This window comes from Pelophylax lessonae (genome assembly GCF_965119305.1).
Source record: "Pelophylax lessonae genome assembly, chromosome: 2".
NCBI lineage: Eukaryota > Metazoa > Chordata > Amphibia > Anura > Ranidae > Pelophylax > Pelophylax lessonae.
This window is the reverse complement of record NC_138769.1, coordinates 267,800,685-267,823,172: the sequence shown is the minus strand read 5'-3', so window position 1 is coordinate 267,823,172 and position 22,488 is coordinate 267,800,685. Positions and strand designations below refer to the sequence as shown.

Sequence of the window (22,488 nt, the reverse complement as noted above, 5' to 3'; positions counted from 1 at the left end):
TTCTAATATTTGGCATAAAATGCCAGGACAGTTCAAAACCCCTCCCTCCCCAAATTATTACTTTTTTAGAAAGGAGAGGCATGCCGAGTTCATGGAATATTTAAAATTTTGCCACAAGTTTCGGGAAAATTACACTTTTTTTTTTACACAAAGTTGTCACTAAATGATATTTTGCTCACACATGCTATGGGTATATGTAGAATTACACATCAAAATACATTCTGCTGCTTCTCCTGAGTACAGGGATACCACATGTGTGAGACTTTTTGGGAGCCTAGCCATGTACAGGACCCCAAAAACCAATTACCTCCTTCAAGCTTTCTAAGAGTATAAATTGCTTATTTTACTTCCTCACTACCACTCACAGTTTCGGAGGCCATGAAATAAAGAAAGAAAAGGAAAGAAAAAAAAAAAAATATATATATATATATATATATATATATATATATATATATATATATATATATTTTTTTTTTTTTTTCTTTTTCAAAACTGTGACTAAAAGTGAAATCTGTAAAATACTCAACATGCCACTCAGCAAATAGCTTGGAGTGTCTACTTTCTGTAAAGGGGTCATTTGGGGGGGGGGGGGGGGGTCTTGACATTTTATGGCCTCCGAAACTGTGATAGGTAGTGAGGAAGTGAAATGAGCAATTTATGCCCTTTGAAATTCTGAATTTCTGAAGACGGTGATTGGTTTTGGGGGTTCTGTATGCGGCTAGGCTCCCAAAAAGTCTCACAAGTGGTATTTCCATACTCAAGAGAAGCAGCAGAATGAATTTTGGGGTGCAATTCCACATATACCCATGGCGTGTGTAATCAATATATATTTTCAGTGATAACTTTGGGTACATTTTTACATTTTTCAATCACTTGTGACAAAAAGATGAAAAATTCAATGGGCTAAACATGCATCTCGGCATACTCCTTGGGGTGACTACTTTCCAAAAAGGGCTAATTTAGGGGGGGGGGGTTGTACTGCCCTGACAATTTAGCACCTTAAGAAATGAGATAGGCAGTCATAAACTAAAAGCTGCGTAAATTCAAGTAAATTTACCATAGTTTGTAGACGCTGTAACTTTTGCGCAAAGCAATAAATATACGCTTTTTAAATTTTTTGTTGCCTTTGACATGTGGCTGAAAACATTTTAGTCTAAATGTATGAGTTTATTAGATTATTTTTAGAACAAAAAGTAGAAAATATTTTTTTTAAATATTCAGATTTTTCATTTATATCGCAAAAAAATAAAAATCCCAGTGGTGATCAAATACCACCAAAAAAAAGCTCTATTTGTGGGGAAAAAAAGGACGCACATTTAATTTGGGTACAAGGTTGCATAACCGCGCAATTACCAGTTAAAGCAGCACAGTGCCAAATTGCAAAGTGGTTAAAGCAATGCAGAAAAAGTAAAATTCCATGTACAATATACAGTCTTGGAAATAGGTTATAACAGAAAAGTGAGCCAAGTCTAGACATGAAACAAATCCTACAATGATGTAAGGGTGCCTAAATGTAGACAACCTGTGGGGGTATAGCCAAAAAGGAATTTATTCCTTAATAATGGCCTAAAGGGCTGGATGTGAATGGAAAGACATCCTTTATAATAACCAGCACAGAAACCTGGAGAGTGTAAACAGCATGTGTGGGAATGTTGGAACAAGAGTTGTAAGTAGTAAAACAGTAGTTAGCGGATGTCTCAAATCCTTCCAGCCCCATCTATCTGTATTCAACAGTAGCAAATTAAGAGTAGGTAAACTCCTCCACCATCAGAGGTTTGGGGGGAAAAAAAGGGGGGGGGGAAGGGGGGAGGACAATGAAAGAAAAGTAAGGAGAGGGGGGTGAGGTCATCACCAACTGCCCTCTCAATTTTCCACTGATCAAGACATAAAAAGGCATCATGCCACTGGCGTGGTACAACGCTGGCAACCAAGGTCTGGGGTTATATTATTCCTAGGCAAGATCAGTTTACGTTTTACGAGAGCTCCTGATATAAGTGGGAGTTTTTAAAAGTTGTCTAGGCTTTCCATGTATCATAGAATTTAGAGATACTATCTAAAGTGGTGTAGATCAGCTCCTCTAGCTACGCAATATGATAATTATGATGAAACCAACTGGTACACACAGCCTAGCAGAGTTGATCATAAGCATAGCAAACGATTTATAGTCTTAAAAAAAAAAAATTTCTGCACACACTGGTAAACACAATTTCACATGACAATTTTGTTACATTTTTGAGGGTCGGTTCACACAATAGAAACGCAGTCCGGATGCGTTTGGGTGCATTTTTCCACCTCTTTTTTTCTTTAACATAAAAAAGGACATTTGTGTCCCAGTGACTTCTTACTGCGTTTTAGTACAGTTCAGTGCAGAAAAAATGCAGCATGTTCTTTTTCTGGAACTGGAATTCACTGAAACTGACCACACTGGTGTAAACTATGCCACTGAAAACCATATAACCTACTATTCATGTGTTTTTGATGCAGACAAAAACGTACTGGACTGCATGTGGTGTGAACTAGCCCTCAAGGGATAAAAAAAAAAAGTTGTATCCATTAACATTTTTGCACACAATACAATGTACAAAAAAAGATGAAAATCCAATTATTGCTTAGCTATAATGTAATTTCTTGCAATTTAAATTATTTATGTACACAAGAGCCCATGAGCATGATCACCTAATTTCAGCTCATATATTCAATATTTATATACATATATATTAATACTGAAAACTGGTCTACTAAAAAAAAATATCCAGTTATTTTTTTTTCCAGAAATTATTGACTTTAGTTCCTTGTTACTTGCAATGTCACATGCACAGCTTAAAGCAGCAGGTTAAATAGACAATTTTTAATTTTTTTTTAAAAGTAGCTCTTATTTTCAGGTGACTCTCTAGGTGACTGTTTCATTCTGAGAGCACACGCTCTCTTGGCCATCAGCTGGCAATTCTTCTGTATGATGTCACAACAATGCAATACACAACAAAGCAGCTGATGTAATATACCTGAGAAATAGTATCAGCATAATTCATAAGGGAATATTTGCGTCCTACACCTTGAGTTTTCCTGGTATATAACTGATTAAAGAGTCTGCTTTCTTATTGCTAAATATAATAAATGGCTTATGAAAGAAGCCACACTTTCAAAATAACTCTACTAGAAAAAGAGGATTTTATTTAAATCAGTGGTTAGTAAAACGAAATAAAAACAAAGAACTCAATACCCTTCTTTCCTTTCACAGGAGAACAGTTAATATTTAGTCCAGGCTCTGACATAGCCTATTCACACAAGTGTGTTGCGATTACTTTGCCATGACCAAGATAAACTTCACAATCATAACTAGATGTCTGCATTGTTTCATTTCTTGAAAAAAATAAATAATTAGGCTACACCAGGAATACCAGGATTTTTTACCTACTGAAGAAATTCAGAGATACTGGGACATCCCAAAGCAGTCCATCTGAGGGTTTAGCAACACAGCAAACACGTCAACAATGGGGTTGAATTGGGCGCGACTTGCCTTGAAAATCTTTTCAACTTCCATAAAGAAGTGTTTTGTCAACAATGGGTAAGGGCAGCCACATCTGCAGACCCTGCATGTTAGTGCAAGATTAGCTTTAACCACTTGCCGCCCGCCCACCGTCAAATGACGGTGGGACGGTGCGGCCATTGTTCTGGGCGGACGTCATATGACGTCGGCCCATTCAGGCAGGGCAGGCGCGCGATCGTGTGCGCGCCGCCCTGCATTGTCGGTGGCGGCGTGTCCCCGGGACACAGCGGGTCACCGACAGGGGGGAAACAGCCATGCCCATTGGCTGTTTTCCACGTGATCAGCTGTGTTCCAATCACACAGCCAATCACAATAGGAAAGCCCGGAGGAAGACCGCGCATGCGCGATCGGGAGTGCGCAGCGCGGTCATGTAGGTGGCTCCGTGTTCCCTAGCAACACAGCTAGTCACCGGCAGTAGTAAACAGTCACTGACAGTGGCTGTTTACTATGTGATCGGCTGTGAATCCATTCACAGCCGATCACAAAATGTAAACACAGAGCAGTAATTCACTGTTACTAGCTCTTCTCCCCTCACACAGTTTCCAGTGTGAGGAGAGCAGAGCCAGAAACAGTGAGTTACTGCTCTGTACACTTGTCAAAGTAAAATCACAGCAATAAAAGGTCCCCACACAGTCCTCAGCCCCCCCCCCCAATTGCACCTGTCACCCAATAGTCACCTCATCAGTGCCCAGAAATTGCCACCCATAAGGCTTCGTTCACATGTGAGCGTAGCGATCGCGGGCAGAATCACAGCGATTCTGCCCGCAATCCCGAAATCATTGCAAATCGCGGGACGCCTGTGCGTTGCCCGTGATTTGCAATAGCACCCCAAACGCTGTGCGATGTTGCCGCGATTTCCGCCTGCCGAATCGCAGTAACATCGCGCACACAACGCATGACGCCCAAAAAAGGTACAAGGGCTTCTTTGGGGCGTCATGCCTTGTTTGCGCGATGTTACCGTGATTCGGCAGGCGGAAATCGCGGCAACATCGCACAGCGTTTGGGGTGCTATTGCAAATCACGGGCAACGCACAGGCGTCCCGCGATTTGCAATGATTTCCGGAATGCTGGCAGAATCGCAGTGATTCTGCCCTGATCCGCTACGCTGACATGTGAACATAGCCTAAAGTGCACCTGTCACCTGAGACTGCCATCAGTACCGCCGTGCACCATCGCCCATCACCTGTCACCCATCGGTGACCATCGCCCGTCACCCTATCATTCACCGTCACCTGTCACCCCATCAGTCATCGTCACCTGTCACCCAATCAATCATCGTCACTTGTCACCCTATCAGTGATCGTCACTTGTCACCCCATCAATCATTGTCATTTGTCACCCCATCAGTGATTGTCATCTGTCACCCCATCAATCATCATCACCTGGCTGTCACCCCATCAGTGATCGTCATCTGTCACCCCATCAGTGATTGTCATCTGTCACCCCATCAGTGATTGTCATCTGTCACCCCATCAGTGATTGTCATCTGTCACCCCATCAATCATCATCACCTGTCACCCAATCAGTCATCGTTACCTGTCACCCCATCAGTCATGGTCATCTGTCACCCCATCAGTCATCGTCACCTGTCACCCCATCAGTCATCGTCACCTGTCACCCCATCAGTCATCGTCACCTGTCCCCCCATCAGTGACCGTCACCTGCCACCTATCAGTCACCTGACACCCATCAGTGATCATCCGCAGTCAACCGTCACCCGTCGCACAGCCCATCACAGCCAGCATGTCAAAAAGGATGTACAGCAACGAGGAGGCCCTTCAGATCCTCTCCATGACTGATGAGAGCACCGGGGAGCTCTCATCAGTATCCGAATCAAATTCCGAATCCGATTCGGAATTTGAAATCGCTAATAGTAGCGGATCGGAGATGGACTCGGACTATTCCTGTACACTTTCCTTTATACAATGTATTTTGGGGTGCAATTTTTGCTATATACAAGCAACCACTTACTGACCGCCTAACGACTATATACGTCGGCCATTAAAAGCTAAATACTGGGGTTATGGCAGCAGATAGCTGCCATAACCCCAGTATTTTTTTTAAACGGCGGGCGGTCGGCTTTCAGATGAGGGTGGTCCCAGTGGTGGATTCGCCGCGGAATTACCCTTACGGTGTAGGGGAAGAGGTGCCCACCCCCCTCCCGCTGCATCCCAGACGTTTTCCCAGCTTACCGGACCCGCCGGCAGCGGGAAAAACTATCCGGTCCCGGATCCTCAGAGACAGGAAGTCGAGTGAGGGCAAGATGGCCCTCACTCGACTCTATGGTCTTGGAGGAACGGAGCTACGTCAAAAGTCATTGCCTAGCAACCGGTTTAAAGGGCCGCTTTTTTTTTTTTTCTTTTTCAACAATTTTTTTTTCTTTTTTAGTGTAGCTGTCCCCGTTAGCTCGCGCGCAGAAGCGAACGCATACGCAAGTCCCGCCCACATATGTAAACGGTGTTCAAACCACACATGTGAGGTATCGCCGCGATCGTTAGAGCGAGAGCAATAATTTGAGCCCTAGACCTCCTCTGTAACTCTAAGCTGGTAACCTGTAGAAATTTTTAAAATGTTGCCTATGGGGATTTTTAAGTACCAATGTTTGGCGCCATTCTGTGAGCGTGCGCAATTTTGAAGCATGACATGTTGGGTATCTAATTACTCGGCGTAACATTATCTTTCACATTATGGAAAAAATTGGGCTAAATTTACTGTTTTCTTATTTTTTAATGAAAAAAAGTGATTTTTTTTTCAAAAAAATTGCATTTGGAAGACTGCTGCGTAGATATGATAAAAAATATTGCAACGATCTCCATTTTATTCTCTAGGGTCTCTGCTAAAAAAAAATATATAATGTTTGGGGGTTCTAAGTAGTTTTCTAGCAAAAAAAAATGATTTTAGCTTGTAAACACCAAGTGTCAAAAATAGGCCCAGTCTTAAAGTGGATAAATTCACAACTTTGTGTAAAGTGCTACTTGGATGTTAGGCCTCTGTATGTGGCTAGGCTGTGTAAAAGTGTCACACATGTGGTATCGCTATACTCAGGAGGAATAGCAGAATGTATTTTGGGGTGCAATTTTTGCTATGTACATGCTATGTGTTAGAAATATTGCATAAATGGATAGCTTTGTGTAAAGAAAATGCGTTTTCATTTTTCTTTCCCCATTTTCCAAAAACTTGTGGGAAAAAAATGACATATTCAAAAGACTCATTATGCTTCAAAAATTATACGTTGGGCTGTTTGCTTTCCAAAATGGGGTCATTTTATGGGGTTTTGCATTGTCCTGGTGCTTCAGGGCCTTCAAAAGTGCGATAGGTTGTCAGGAAATTATATGTGAAATTTGTGCTCCTAGAATGCCGGACGGTGCTACTTGGATGTTAGGCCTCTGTATGTGGCCAGGCTGTGAAAAAGTCTCACACATGTGGTATTGACATAATCAGGAGTAGCAGCAGAATGTATTTTGGGGTGCAATTTTTGCTATGTAAATGCTATTTTGGGGTGCAATTTTTGCTATGCAAATGCTATGTGTTGGAAATATTTCATAAATGGACAACTTTGTGTAAAAAAAATGCATTTTCATTTTCTTTCCACAGTTTCCAAAAACTTGTGGAAAAACATGACACGTTCAAAAGACTCATTATGCCTCAAAAATTATACGTTGGGGTGTTTGCTTTCCAAAATGGGGTCATTTTATGGGGTTTTGCATTGTCCTGGTGCTTCAGGGCCTTCAAAAGTGCGATAGGCTGTCAGGAAATTATATGTGTAATTTATGCTCCTAGAATGCCGGACGGTGCTACTGTTAGGCCTCTGTATGTGGCTAGGCTGTGAAAAAGTCTCACACATGTGGTATCGCCATACTCAGGAGGAGTAGTAGAATGTGTTTTGGGGTGTAGTTGCAAGTATATATATGTTGTGTGAGAGAAATAACCTGTTAATACGTCAATTTGTAAAAAAAAAAAAAAAAATCTTCATTTTGCAAAGAATTGTGGGAAAAAATTACAACTTCAAAAAACTCACCATGCCCCTTATTAAATACCTTGGAATGTCTACTTTCCAAAAAGGGGTCATTTGGGGGGGTATTTGTACTTTCCTGACTTTTTAGTGTCTCAAGAAATGAGATAGGCCTTCAGTACATCAGGTGTGATCAAGTAAGGTCAATTTTCAATGACTCTAGAACTTTCACAAAGACCAAATAATATATACTTATTTGGGTTATTTTTACCAAAGATAAGTAGCAGTATAAATTTTGGCCAACATTTGTGAAGAAAAATTACTAATTTGCAAAATTTTATGACAGAAACAAAGAAAAATGTGTTTTTTTCACAATATTTTCAGTCTTTTTTTATTTATAGCACAAAAAATAAAAAAAACAGTAGTGATTAAATACCATCAAAAGAAAGCTCTATTTGTGTGAAAAAAAGGACACAAATTTTTTATGGGTACAGTGTTGCATGACTGAGTAATTGTCATTCAAAGTGTGAGAGCGCTGAAAGCTGAAAATCGGTCTGGGCAGGAAGGGGGTGAAAGTGCACTGTAGGCAAGTGGTTAAAGTGGTAGTAAAGTCTTTTCAATTAAAAAAATAAAAATAAACAGCCACTTTAAAGGATACGTTCACTTTTTGAAAAATAAATAATACATGCACATTTTTTTGTAAGTAAAAAAAACATGCAGTTACTATATTTTTTACTAGGAGCCTGTAAAAGCAGCCTTTTTCAACCAGGGTGCCTTAAGGTTTCTTCAGGGGTGCCTTTGCAAAATGCCTAAAAATTGCATACAAGCCAGCCTATAGATGAAACCTGCCTTTTAGTTACACAAAACTACAGGTTTTCATTGTGCACCATTGCAATCTTCTTGTTGCCGGCGTCCTAATGGCCAATGACATCATCAGCGGATAAGTAGGATAAGTGGATAAGTAGGATGCCAGTTGCCTGCATAGCATCCTTGTTTGACCCTCCCCTGTCCCTCTCCATCAGTGTCACATTAGCTGAGTGAGGGAGAAGAGAAACATTGGAATACTAGTCAGTACCATTTTGCAAAAGTTTATTTGCTTTGGAAGAAAAAAAATACCTCTAACGTTTGGTTTCCTGCATGTGTGGATATTACTGCATTATGTAAAGCTATTGGAATAGTTTTTACATTTTAGAATGGGGTGCCTAAAGACTGCCCATAATTTTGGATGGTGGATCGAGATTGTCCATAATTTTAAAGGGTGCCTTGAGTGTAAAAAGTTTGAGAAACACTGCTGTAACGCAAGGCACCAGCGATCAGTAGAGCGTGCATACGTCAGGGTCCTGCAGCCTGTCAGCATAGCTGTCTGCTCATACCTTTGATACAAGCAATTACTTCAATCCAAGAAGAATCAATGAACTACGAGGATGCTCACCAGTGTCCTCAGAGTTCATTAAGAACTACAATCTGTCAGCTGAAAAGGCTCTCTGTACTTGTAGTCTATTCATTTACAGAACTCAGTGAATGAATGATGCAGCCACGTGTACGGAGCTCCATTCAAATTGTGACAGCGGGTGGAGGGAGAAGGTCCCTGGACCCCTGTCACAGGGAAGGGAGGGATTTTGGGGGGGTTAGCAGCAACGAAAACATGTTGCATGTTCCACCCTGAAAATGGGTGGAACATATAATATGATCCCGAAGGTGAAATTATCCTTTAACCACTTCCTGCAAACGGACGTACCTGTACGTTGGTTTAAAGAAGTGGTTATAGCAGGATGATGCCTGCAGCTAGAGGCATCACCCCAGTACTGTTTTTTAGAGCCAGCGGTCGGCTTTCTAGTGATAACAACCAATGCGGCTCAGAAGCTGCTCGACCGTTATCACAAGCAGCAGTAGGGGAAACCCGAGCGACCAGCCAGGACGTCCACCGGCTGGTAGGAGTCCTAAACAAAGCCGGTTTTGAACTGATGTAGTAACTTGGAAGCGATGCCACAACATAATTTCCGTGATCCTCACTATCAGACGGCTCGGGGGTGTGATATCAAGTCCCACTGGACGGGCCATGACCACGGTAGCACCAGGCTCAGAATCAGATGAGACAGACTGAGCAGGAGAGGGGAGCGCTTTCTTCTGGACCTTTGCCCACATGCCACTTCCACCCGGGATACCAGGGACTGTAGGAGCGCTGTCAGCGCAACAATGGGGAGCTGAGGTTCCGAGGTAAGCGGCACCTCCATGAGGGGATCAGTGGGGGAGATGTGACCCTGAGGTTCCATAGGATAAGGGATACCCCGCAGCAACAAAAAGTTTTTGGCACTACTATTGATCCCCCACACTCAGGGCACCTATTATCAGAGAGAGAGATATAGGGACCCCCCAAGGACTCACCCCTATCAGCCGCAGGAGCGCTGAAATTTGGACCCAGCAACTGCTATAAGTGCATTCCAGTTCATATATCCCAGGGAAGAAAGAGAAATATGAAGAGGAGGAGCCCAGGCACCACCACCCGGCTCCGGCTGTTTCCAGGGTCATGCTGGACTAGGGGGGAAAACCTGCAGGCAGGCCCGACTAACTCTGGAGGGTACCCGCGTCCACCCAAACTGCACAAGGGGGGACTGAACTTACCGCTCCATGGTGCGCGTGACACTCCAGACAGAACTCCTCACCACCGAAGTGGGGGAGCTGTCAGCCAAGGGGGTGCTGCGACTTGAACAAGCACTTAGTCCTATGCGACCCTGCGAGACATTTAACTCACAGACCAGCCTCTGTCTGTGAGGCTATGTGGTTGCCAACCTAGCGCATAGCTGCAGTTTTCTCGTGCTCCCTGGCTGGACTGGGGGGACCACTGGATCTAGATTATTCAGCCCATCACCAAGTCCAGCAATGGTTACAAAAAGATGCACAGAAGGAGAAAAAAATCAAACCTTGCTATGACCAAAATATCCCAGCAGGCAGTACCTGGTGGAGGTGTTCTATATGAGCTCGTGACGGACCAGAGAGGGTTTGTGCTGGCATGACGCAGAGCCAGGAAAGGAAAATTACGGTAAGTATTGGTAACAATTTTTCATTTTCCTGGCTCAGCGTCATCCCATTATACTACGGGACTTAATTAGCCAAAACACAGGGTGGGAAGAACAAATTACCTACACCAGGTACTGCTGCAAGAAACAAATTTTAATATCTTGATAAAGCAGAAGACAATACTGAAGCTCCCATCTAAACATACTGGGATGACATCACATCCAGCTTATAGTGTTTTATGTAGGTATTAGGAGATCTCCAACCTGCTGCCTTACAGACCACGTCTGCCGATACGTTGGACCAAGCTGCCCAGGAGGATGACACCGCTATTGTGGAATGTGTTCGGATCTCCTGAGGAGGAGGGAGACCTTCCAGGGAGTAAGCTGTTTGGATTGCTTTAACTATCCCTGTCGAGAGGACTCTTGGAGGGGCCAGCATACCCATCCTGGGACCCTTTGGGAATACAAAAAAAAGAGCATCTGTTTTCCCGGGAACGAGACCGTTCTAGGCAACTATGTCTGTGGGAGAGACTTCATATCCAGATCATACCATCTAGGCTCCTCCAAGGCTGATTGAGAAGGTGAAAAGGTCGGGAGAACCGATTCCCAATTAAAATGAAATTCCGACGAGACTTTAGGAAGGGACTTTGGAAAAGGTCATAACACCACGCTGTCCTGAAGGAAGGTGCAGAACGGCTCTTTGTAGGAGAAGGCCGCAGTGTCAGACTCATCTGGCTGAGACCAAAACTGTCAAGAAAACCGTCTTTAATGTCAGGTACCATAAAGGACTGTCCGAATCTGGGGAAAAAAGGGGGCTTTTTAGCAACCCGCTAATACTAACGGTCAATCCCACTTTGGAAAGAAAAGGACGAATAGGCGGGTATATCTTGATTGCCGCATGGAGGAATCCAACTACTAGAAACTCCTTTGACCATGAGGTATTGGTAAGGGCCGAAAGTGCTGAAATTTGTACTTTAAGCATGTTGAAGCTTAGTCCTGAGTCGAGGCCGTACTGCAGAAAATCTGATATATTCGCCACTGAGGGAAAACGGAAAGAAAATCCCTGTTGGACTGAGAAAGCCTCGAACCCCTGCCACACTCTATAATAAGTGGCCTTAGTAGATTCTTTCCTGGATGACAGAATGGTGGACATTACTGAGTCAGAGAGATTCAGGTTCTGGAGCTTGCTCCTTTCAAATTCCATGCAGTCAAGGCCAGATGGGCAGATTTGGGGTGAGTGTGGCCATTGCAGATGAGAAAGTCCCTGACCTGAGGGAGCCTTATTGGAGGACACGCCGCCAGACGGCCAAGAAGGGGAAACCATGGCCTCCTCGGCCAGAATGGAGCTATCACAATAGCGGGTACTCCCTCCTCCATGATCTTCACCAATGATTTGAGGATCAGAGTAAATTGGTGGAAATAGGTAGACCTGCTTGAAGCCCCACTTCTGATAGAGAGCATCCTGGGCCAGAGCTTGCGGGCAAAATAAGTGGGGAAAAAACTTGACAGTTGAAATGTGTTGCCATTAAGTCTATCTCGGGAACTCCCCATTGTGTGAAAATTCGACAAATATTTTGGATTTAGCATCCATCCTGTGTAGTTGGTGAAGTTCCTGCTCAACTGGTCTGCTAGGGTATTCTGAGGGCCCGGGAGACACGATGCTGAACAGTCCAGCAAGTGGGCTTCAGCCAAGGAGAAGACCTCCGCAGTTACCTGGAGAAATTGCAGACTTCTTGTCCCCCCTTGTTTCACAATGTACGATACTGCCGTTGTATTGTCCATGAGAAGTCTGACTCTCCTGCCTTGGATTACGGGCTGAAATGTCTTCAGCGCCTCCCTGGCCACTGTTAGTTCTAGGAGATTCAAGGAACATGGCAAACTCTGGTCCCACACTCCCTGCACTTTCAGTTGTAGGCAATGCACCCCCCAACTCTGGAGACTGGCATCCGAAGTAATCGTGATCCAGTCTCCAGGGCTGACGGGCCGCCCAGGGAGAGGTTGCTCCTCTTGGTCTACCACAGAAGGTTGTTGGAAACTAAGTGAGGAACCTGGAACCTGTGGCTGAGAGAACTGCAGTGCCACTGGCTTAGAAGGCAGAACTGAAACCTTCTCCTGTGCCACTGTGCCCAAGGCACTGCTGGGATACAGGCTGTCAGGAGACCTAAAAAAATCTCATCCCCAGACGAACCGTGATTTCCTTTGAGGACCTAATCCCCTCGGTCTCCGCACAGACTTGATCGATCTCCTCTCTTCACAGGAAAATCTTGTATTGGACTGTACTGCCCCTGCCCAGGTAGGTTAGGCATTGGTATGGAACAAGTTGGTTCTTCTGCACATTCACCATCCACCCAAATTCTGATAGGGTCTGCAAGACTTGATCCTGGTGGTCTATGAGAAAATCCCTGGAGTGAGCCAACACCAGGATATAGTCCAGATAATGCTCAGGATCCCAGGCCCCAGAAAGATGGACATGACCTTAACTAGCACTGAACAGCGATCTTGGAGTAAGTAGACTGAATTCAATTCTACTAAAACTTGACAAGATGAAAGCTCTCAAGAGTCCTGAAGGCTAAGGCATTAACTAGCAGCAGTGCTCCTACGTAACACTAAGCAGGATATCACTGAGGAAACGAATGCCCTAAGGATAGATAGTACCTCCAGAAGGTTTCTGGGGTGGGTGCTGTGACCAAAAACATACCCGGACCCAGAAGGATGGACATGACCTTTGCTTGCAATGAACAGCGATCCAGGACTTAAGTAGACTGAATTTGAATCTACTAAAAATTGACAAGATAATCCAAGATCTAGAGGGTCCTGCAGACTAAAATGTTACTTAGCTGCAGCACCCCTACTTCGCTATCAGCAAGATATCACTTGAGGAAATACATGCCATAAAGATTGATAGTACCCTCAACAGGATTCTGGGGAGAATGCCAACCAAAAAAACATACCATGACCTAGGCCAAGTCATCGTCTACTAGAAAACCTGAGAAGTGCTGGTGAACCCCGACTACAGGAATATGTAAACTAGCGTTTGCTAAGTCCAGAAAAGGGCACCAGCCTCCTTTCCTTACCACCAGAATAATGGTTTTCCAGGATTCTGTCATAAAGGCAGGACCCTTCATAATACCTGCACGTGCTTAGTACTAAGATAAATCCAAAAGCCATCTGATATTTGCGACCCAAGAGAGGGAATAAATATTCATGCTCCACCTCTGCATCCGTCTTGAAAGAATGCCCTGAGCCACAAATCACTCCTTAAAACTGTTGACAGATTGGTGGAGCATGGGAGCTATGGTAAGGAAGCAGGAAACTGCTGCCGGGATGAGAACATTAGTGATCATTGATCCTCAAACATTTAAAAAGGTCTTCCAGGGTATGGGAGGTAATGCAAACATTGTACACTGCTTTCTTTTTAAAACCTGCACCTGACCATAGCTCTAGAGCAGTGATGGCGAACCTCAGCACCCCAGAACCACACCTCCCACAATGCCCAACTACACTTCAGAGTGCATGAGCATCATAGGAAATGCAGCCCCAAAACATCCGGGGCGCCAAGGCTTCCAAAACCACAAACTCCCTGTTGCCTCTGCTTTGATGAGGCATGCCTATGGCTGTTAGACTTTGCAAAGCCTCAGAATGCAGAACATGTAAGGGCCCCCAAGGACCTAGAGTGGTGAACTGTCCCCCACAGCACTTGGGCAGCTTAACTCAGAAACCTAGAGAAGCTAAGTGCACAATTATCAGTATTACTGCCCTCTTCTTGTTAAGAGGTATATGCGCTGCTGTACAGAACCCAGTGTTCCCATGTGGTCCCCCATTTATCCACTAACCAGGTCTAAACCTGCTTAGCTTCTGAGATCAAGCACATACAGGGTGGTGTGGTGTTGCCATAGGCTATCTCTACTAAGGCAACTCTGATGCTGTAGTCCTGGGCCATCTCCAAGAGCCAGGCAAACAAGCCTTTACCTGAACTGAGAAAACTTTACACAAGCTTCCCAACCAGAGCCCTTTCTCTTCCATACGGAGAACCTTATCTGCTCTAAGCAATAAGGACTACAGTAAACCCCCGCTCCATCGCGGTTCAGTTTTTGCGGTCCCGGTATATTGCGTTTTTTTTTTTGTAATGTTATTTTACTATATAAATCATTAAAAATGAAATATTTTTGTGTTTTCCATAGCTCTTGCTATGTCTCTCAGTATCTTTTATGTGTTTAAATGAGTTTCTAAAGTGTGTTTAAAGACCTTAAAATGCTTTTACACGTACAGTGACAGTAAAAAAAAACATGCCTACAATGCATTTTAATAGGGTTTATCTATTTCGCGGATTTTCACTTTTCGCGGCTGGGTCCGGAACGTAACCCCCGCAATGGAGGGGAGTTTACTGTAATAGGATAGCCACAGGCTGCAAATAAAGTGCCAGCTTATGCTATTGTCTGTCGCCTACAAACAGAAGTAACCTTGTTTTTGTCTCTGCAGCAGGTAGCAACGGTATTGTAAAGCAGCGCAAGCTATACGCAAACACTTGGGAATGGTAACTACATCCAGTGTTCACAGTAACTTTGTGGCTACAAATAGTGGACAGGGGAACCTCTGACTACCCCATTAAGGCATAGACACATTCTCCTTCCTGGCAACGTATCCTCCCAGCACCTCATTGTGCTAAGCACAATGAGAGGAAGATCCTTGGACTACCTCCTTAAGGTATTGCTGACATATCCTCCAAATTAATGATAAGATGATGTGAAGCATTCGCCAAGTGACTGCATTCACAGCCGTGTCAATATTTCAGTATGTGATCTCCTGGGGAATAAAAATCAAGATTGCAGGGTGCTTAGTTCACATTCATCCCCACTACACCGTGGCTCCACACTCAATCAGGTCCATTCAGAGTGACCAACTGACGAAAATTTATTCCGTCCTGGCCACATACATTGCTCTCTTTTTTTTTTTTCTCCAAAAAAAGATAAAGAAAAACAAAAACGCATTCCTTCCCAAAAAAATCTTCAGTGCTTTGAGGCTGGAGGCAGCTTTAGACAAAAATACCCCAAGCTTCAACACAGGCAAAGTAGACCAGGATGTGCATGTACTCACAGTGAGGGCAGCAGAGACCCAGTTACACACAGTGTATTGGCCAGAGAGGAAAAGGAAGCCAGCTGCACCTGCAGACTGTCTCCACTGATTAAAAGAAACCTAGTGATCAGAGGAAGCCTGGCCTGGCCCCCTCCCCCCACACTGGAGCATGCAAAACCACCATCTCCAGCGAACTACAAGAGCCAGCAAGCATGTTTAAGGGGAGAAAAATACAGCAAAAAAATTGCCAGCCAGCTTCATCATTCATACTGTAACAAAAGCGAGGAAATAACCTCCACTGGAATACGGCATCTGTGGCAGTTTTAACTGTCAAGTAATGGTATCAGTATAAAATGCAGCAATTTATACTGCAATGTAACTTACCCCCAGCACCAAGGGGGACCCACCATCGAGGGAGATTTACAGCCCATAAGAGGGGGTCTTCTTCCCCAGGAGAGAGGCTGAACCTGGGAAGGCCACAAGGAAGGATAACATTTTTATTTATTTTTTTTTTTCAAGGTGTCCGGAGCGAGGACGAAAAAAGAACACCTCCACCAGGTACTGCCTGCCTTTTATGATATTTCAGGGATGTCCTATGGGGGTCAGAGGGGCGGAGTTGACCCGTAGTATGATGGCATGACGCAGAGCCAGGAAAGTATACATATAAGCAAATATTGATTTGCATACACTTGATCTGATTGGGTATTTACCGTGTATTTTTCTATGGGCGAAGTGCTGCATTTTTTTTTTTTTTTTTATATTATGGTATATAATCATATCACTGATAAAACCATTTTATTTTAAGCCGTCTGAAAAGATGTACTAATTTGCTTTTTAGCCTGTAATACACACAGAGCATTGAAATTTAAATTAGAAGTATAACTGAAAGCTCAAAAAAAGGTACAATTTTTTAAAACACCCTACACATGTTCAGTAACTGTAGCATACATTTTTCCTAAATATGTTTACTTGTTTTTCATTAGGTTTGTGGATCTAAAATAATACAAAAAACACACACAAAATATTTACCAGACCCCGAATATGCATCACCATAATAAACAACTGGTCGTTTTTATAGGAGATGGATAACTTGACCTCTCCTCCAACAGTCCCCACTGGCACAGACCATGTTGCATCTGAAAACACATAAAAAGATTTATTGAAATAAAACTTGTACAAATGTGTGTGTGTTGAATAGAGGTGAGGGACCCCTCCATTAAACCCCCCTCCCCAGGTATTTTTGTAAAAACAAAATATGTACATTAAAATGTTACTAAAACTCTGCAAAAAGAAAAAGCTATAAGAGTCGGTTCACACTGGGGCGACACGACTCTGTACTACTTTGGGGGCGACTTGTGCATTCCCATGCACCGCGACTTCGGAGCGACTTGCAGGGACTTCACATAATGGAAGTCTATGCAAGTCGCCCGGAGGTCGCCCCGAAGTAGTACAGGACCCTTTTTCTAAGTCGGAGCGACTTGTGTGGCTCCTATTAGAACGGGTCCTGTAGCGGTCAATGGACCGCGAGGGAGCGCGACTTGTCAGGCTGACAAGTCGCCTGACAAGTCGCGCTAGTGTGGTCCGGCTCTAAGAGAGAGAAGTTTTGGGCAGAAGAGAGATGAAAGTGTATTTTGTTTAGGAGCTTTTTCCCTGGCTCTTAGCATTTTTTTCTGTTTGGTGTACATCCTGGCATGCTGAAAATTGAGCCGAGTGCAGGGGACAATGCAATACCTGTGTGCTTGTACAGGAGTAACATAATCAGTGACTGACCAATGGCTAATGTGAGCATTGCACTGGAAAAGGCAGCAACAGGATCCTAGACTTGGAGTGTGGCACAGTAAGAGTAAGTAGGTGTGTCATAATGTGCGAGGAGGCTGTGCATACTTTGGCCTCACGCACAATGGATGCTTTGCTAACTCTCATAGACTTCTTTCCTCCTGGCAGCAGAGTTTTGACATAAAAAAATGTTTGATGCTTGTAAACTCGTGTAAAGCATTTAGGTACGTCAAGCATTTTTCTGCCAAAAGTAGTGCCTTCAGACGCTACTCAGGCAGTATGGGACAGTATATTGACAATAGGATTTTTTATTCAGTCTGGCAGGGCAGCTTTTCTTCAATTACACACAAAGAAGAAACCCATGCAAATAAAGGGCCATCGTATTCCTCCTGTATTGAACTGTACTGTCTGCCTTCATGTTATAAAGCAATGCGCAAACTGTTGGCGCTATACAGTATCTCACAAAAAACCCAGCGGTGGAAGCCGTTTGTGTCCCATACTGCCTAAGTAAAGTCTGAAGGCTGCATCCATTTAGCGCCGATCCGTAGCTAGTCTACATCTTGGTGGTCTATTCACTTGGATCCATTGAGGATAAGATTGAACAGCACACTCTTTACCAGCATCTGGTAAGGCTATGGGTTTGTCACAATAACGGACGCACCGCAGAGGAACATTTTAACATTGTTGCGGTGGAGGATTTCATAATCTTTTTCCTTACACTGATATTACACTCCAAATTTTTTTGGGACTTCACACTTTATATTTATTTTTATCTATGTTTTTTCCTTGCATTGTGCACCTGAACTCATTATTATTATACTTGGCTGAGCTATATTCATTATAGCTCTGCATACGTATTTTTGCTGTGTGCACTGGACTATCTAACTTGCACTACTGTTTCATTTACTGAATTTAAAACTGAGTTGTTATGTGTTTATTCTATTTTAAATTGTGCACTTGTATATACTTGGTTATATTATTTCATTTTTGTCATTTGAGTATTTTAGATTCATTTCATTTGATTTCCTCTACTTATATATGTATATCATTTATATCATTCATCTATTCATCAAATTTAGCGCGGCTATATTTTACAGTTATGTTAAACCTTAAACTATTTTAACTTTGGCAGGTAATTTGTTATACAGTTATAACTTTAATGTTGTAACTTTAAAGGCATATTTAATCAACTGAAATGGATGGGGCTTTTTCTTACAGAAAGAGATATCCATTCAAGAGGTAAAGCTTTTAAATCACAAATTTTTTTAACAATAAACTCTACCAGAATGTCTTGGTTGTGTAGTACTGCCAACATTCTTCTCATCACGAGGAAGGGAATGGAAGAAAGTATACACCAGATCACACTGTAGAGAGAATAAAACAAGGAAACAAGTCAATCAACAGAGCCAACAATGCAACCAGTTATGTAACTGGCTACAGATAAAAAAAATGCATGATCCTCAAAATTATTACTACTGGGTTGTAAATGTGTTGTACCTTGAATAAAAAAGTACACCAAAAATGTGCTTTTATATGTTTAATTTCTTAGAACTAGATATGCATCTACTTCTAGTTTTTAGTAGCTCTACTATCCAAAACACCAAGATGGCATTCATATAGCAGCAGTAAGGTCTTATCAAGGGTATTTTGTTGTTTATGAAAAAAAAAAAAAAAAAAAAAGCACATTTTTAAATTTGTTTTGCACTGTAAAAATGAATAAGAGAAAAAAAAAAACACTTGGAAGGTGGTGCTCACATGACCTGTCACAATCAAGACTAACATTTTTTGGTATTATACATTTTCAGACACATATTTTCATATAATTCATTGTCAATTAGGACTATGTTCCCCCCTTTATTAGACACTTTTATAGTTATTTTAGGGTTGTCTTTTATTGATTTTAGTGCTGCCTGTTTGAGGTTTAAGTTACTTATTTTGTTATTTTTCATGGCTTCAGATTTATCTCTTTGGTTGTTTGATTTATGAAAAGGGCCAAGGCTGGAAATCTATGTGATTTCTTATAAAACTTCTTTGGGGACTATTTGATTGCTCCTCCTCTCTCCTCAAAATCTCCCTCCCATGTATCATTCAAAGATTCACTTTCCTGTAACAGCAGGTTCAGGTCTCGAAGGGCCTTGAAGTCTGCCGCTGTGAGATTGGGTTCTATTTCTTCCTCTTTATTCGTCTGTTTGGTGTACATCCTTTTTAACAATAATTTCAGAGCAAATAAATGTATATCTTTTACCATCTCAAATGTATCCATATTTTTGTTTGGGCAGTATGAAACCTTAGTGAAAATACCTGTTTCTCCTCACTTCTTAGTTTATGGGATGACAGATTGATGATATTTAGTCTACGTTCTGTGTAGTCTTCACTACATGACGCTCTGTCCCTTTCTGTATTATCTGTGATTTGGTCATTGTTTGCCTAAAATATCATCTATTTGTGTTTTCAAAATAGCTCCTACCCCTGTTTCCCCAAAAATAAGAAAGTGTCTTATATAAATTTTTGCTCCCAAAGATGCGCTAGGTCTTATTTTCAGGGCAGGTCTTATTTTTCCATGAAGAAGAATACGGTACACATTTATTGTCGAACAAAAAAAAGGAAATGTATTACCTGTATACGGTACGGTAGTAGTTGTCATCACAAACCAGCAAATTACATCCTGCTGTGTCATTTTGAATCCCTCCCCCCCTTCTGTGTCATTTTGATTGCCCCCTCTGATCCTCCTGTCATTTTAAGTGATCACACTCCCCCCACCCCTGTGCCAGTGGACACCTTCACCAGACATCCACGCCACCCCTTTATCAGACATTTCCCCCCTACCTCAGTCACCCCTGTGTGTCCACACAATGTGCCCAACTCCTGACCCGCACGACTCACTGTCTAATTGTGAGTCAGCCAGACTCACAGGGCTCTCTAATTAAAAGAGACCTCGCACTTCCTGTCTGCCCTGGGTGCGCTGCGGCCAACAGTGAGCTGTGCGGCGGCGCCTGGCGCTACGGTCCAGAGGGGGGGCCTTATTATTGGGGAGACCTTATGCTCGCGGGAGGCCTTATATTTCAGCGAGAGGCAAAACTGTAAGTAGGTCTTATTTTCGGGGGATGTCTTACTTTTGGGGAAACTGGGTAATTCTTTATCATTTCTCCGTGCTGTGCCTTGAGCAAAGTTGGAGTTCGTAACGAGACACATGAAAATATGTGTCTGAAAATTCTTAATAACAAAAAATGTTATCAGAGGATTTCTGCCTCTTTGGTTGAAAAATGAAATCAATATTTCTATTCACTGGTTGATGAGGCACTAAGAGGGGGAATAATTTCCAAAGACATATGGGAATTAATTCAAGTGAGACAATCCCATATACCAACCTTTTATGCACTTTAAGGTGCATAAGGATGTTGCCAATCCCTACTAGGAAGGCCAATCATCTTGGGGAATGGCAGCATCTCTAAAGGAATTAGTCAGGTCATCGATGCACATCTGAAATCACATGTGATGAGCCTGGATTCTTACACAAAAGATACTATTCACTTGTTACAGATATCTGAAAATGTAGAAATCTCAGAGGCAGCCATACTAGTGACAGTTGATGTTGAATTGCTTTAAAACAGCACCCCACATGATAAAGGGATTGCCGCTATAAGACAAGTTCTCAGACAAGGGAGAATAAAGGACTGGTGATTTAATGAATTTATAATAGAGATGTTGGATTATATTTTACAACATGATGTTTTTCTCTTTAAGGGCTCCCGCTACCTCCAGGTACAGGGTGTAGCCATGGGCACATGCTGTGCCCAGTCTTACGCAAATCTGTACCTGGGGGAGTGGGAGAAAAAATTGTAGCAAACAGAAAAAAGCCGCTCAGGTGAGGCGAGGCACTCTGGTGCCGGTCGGATCCGCCATCCAATCGTCAAGTGTTCAAAGAGAAAGTTTGACCGCACTCAGGAGTAAATAAACTGGAAGTGTTTATTCCCATAAAATTTGAATACATAGGTGCATCACACAGACATGGGACAGGTTGACGTGTTTCACGATTCTACAGATCGCTTACTCATAACCAATAGTTGGCAATCGGTGAGAGAGCCATATAAATGGGCTGGCAACATATCAGGTGAAACAGATTCAGGGAAATGATTCAACACACCCAGAATCTGATGTTGAAATGCCTAGCACCTGCGGATCAGTCACCTCAAACCAACTAAAATTGAAAGACAAAACAAAACAGAAAAACACACGCTGTGTGTCCATTGCAAGAATACATTCTTATAAGATCACAGATGTATGAAGAGTGTCCAACAATGAAATCCCCCCTGGTACATAATAAACTTATGTAAACAAATGAGTGTATCTATAAGTAAACACATATATAAATGCAAAAAAAAACAAATGACAAATATAAGATATATACGTTTTGATCATGACAAAAGGTAGGTTCCATTTGAATTGTCTAAAAAATGAAGAAAAGGCGCAAGGATAAAAGAGAGAAAAGACAAAATAAATAAGAATATATAAACAAGAAAATGATGAAAAAATGTGTATAATGAATTAAATAGATAACATGTATTTCTAAAAGTGAAAAAATTTAAATTATAAATAAAGAACCATGAGGGAGATAATTGCCGGGCATAAATGCAACATAGTAAAATGTATGCAAATGCACAATGTAGTGTAGTAATATTTCATCAATAAATAAATAAATCTTAAAATACATGGACAATATAATATGAATCCAGATGTATATGATGAAAAAATGAATAAATACCTCTCCCTAAAGATCTTGTCAACATTATTAAATTCCTATTTATCGTAGTTTCATTTCACTTGATTATAACCCTCATCTTTATCATCTCTATTTTACCCATATTATTAAAACTTAATTAAAATTTTATTTAATTTTATTTTATTCCTTGACATTCTTCTGAGGAGCCTTACAACTAAAAAGTTAACCTATTGAGGACCAAACAGGTACATCAATGGAACTGTAAGAGATTAATAAATAAAACCTTAAAGTTGATGTAAAGTGCCCGATGCCCTAACTCCGGTCAGTACTTCTACAACCAGTAAATTTGAGATTTAAACTGTTGTCATTCAGGTACCTGTAAAACATAGCGGTCTGATCTCTG

General features: G+C 42.2%; 1 protein-coding gene across 1 annotated transcript in view; it reads right to left on the bottom strand.

The window, feature by feature from the left end:
• The window catches only part of PIK3C2B (phosphatidylinositol-4-phosphate 3-kinase catalytic subunit type 2 beta), an 858,553-nt gene that overhangs the window by 17,536 nt on the left and 818,529 nt on the right, over positions 1-22,488 (bottom strand). Inside the window, exons 30-31 of the mRNA XM_082244643.1 lie at positions 18,648-18,729; positions 16,619-16,725 (exon numbers count right to left, since the gene is read on the bottom strand). Coding sequence (XP_082100769.1) covers positions 16,619-16,725; positions 18,648-18,729 — 189 coding nt within the window. The remainder of the gene's footprint in view (positions 1-16,618; positions 16,726-18,647; positions 18,730-22,488) is intronic.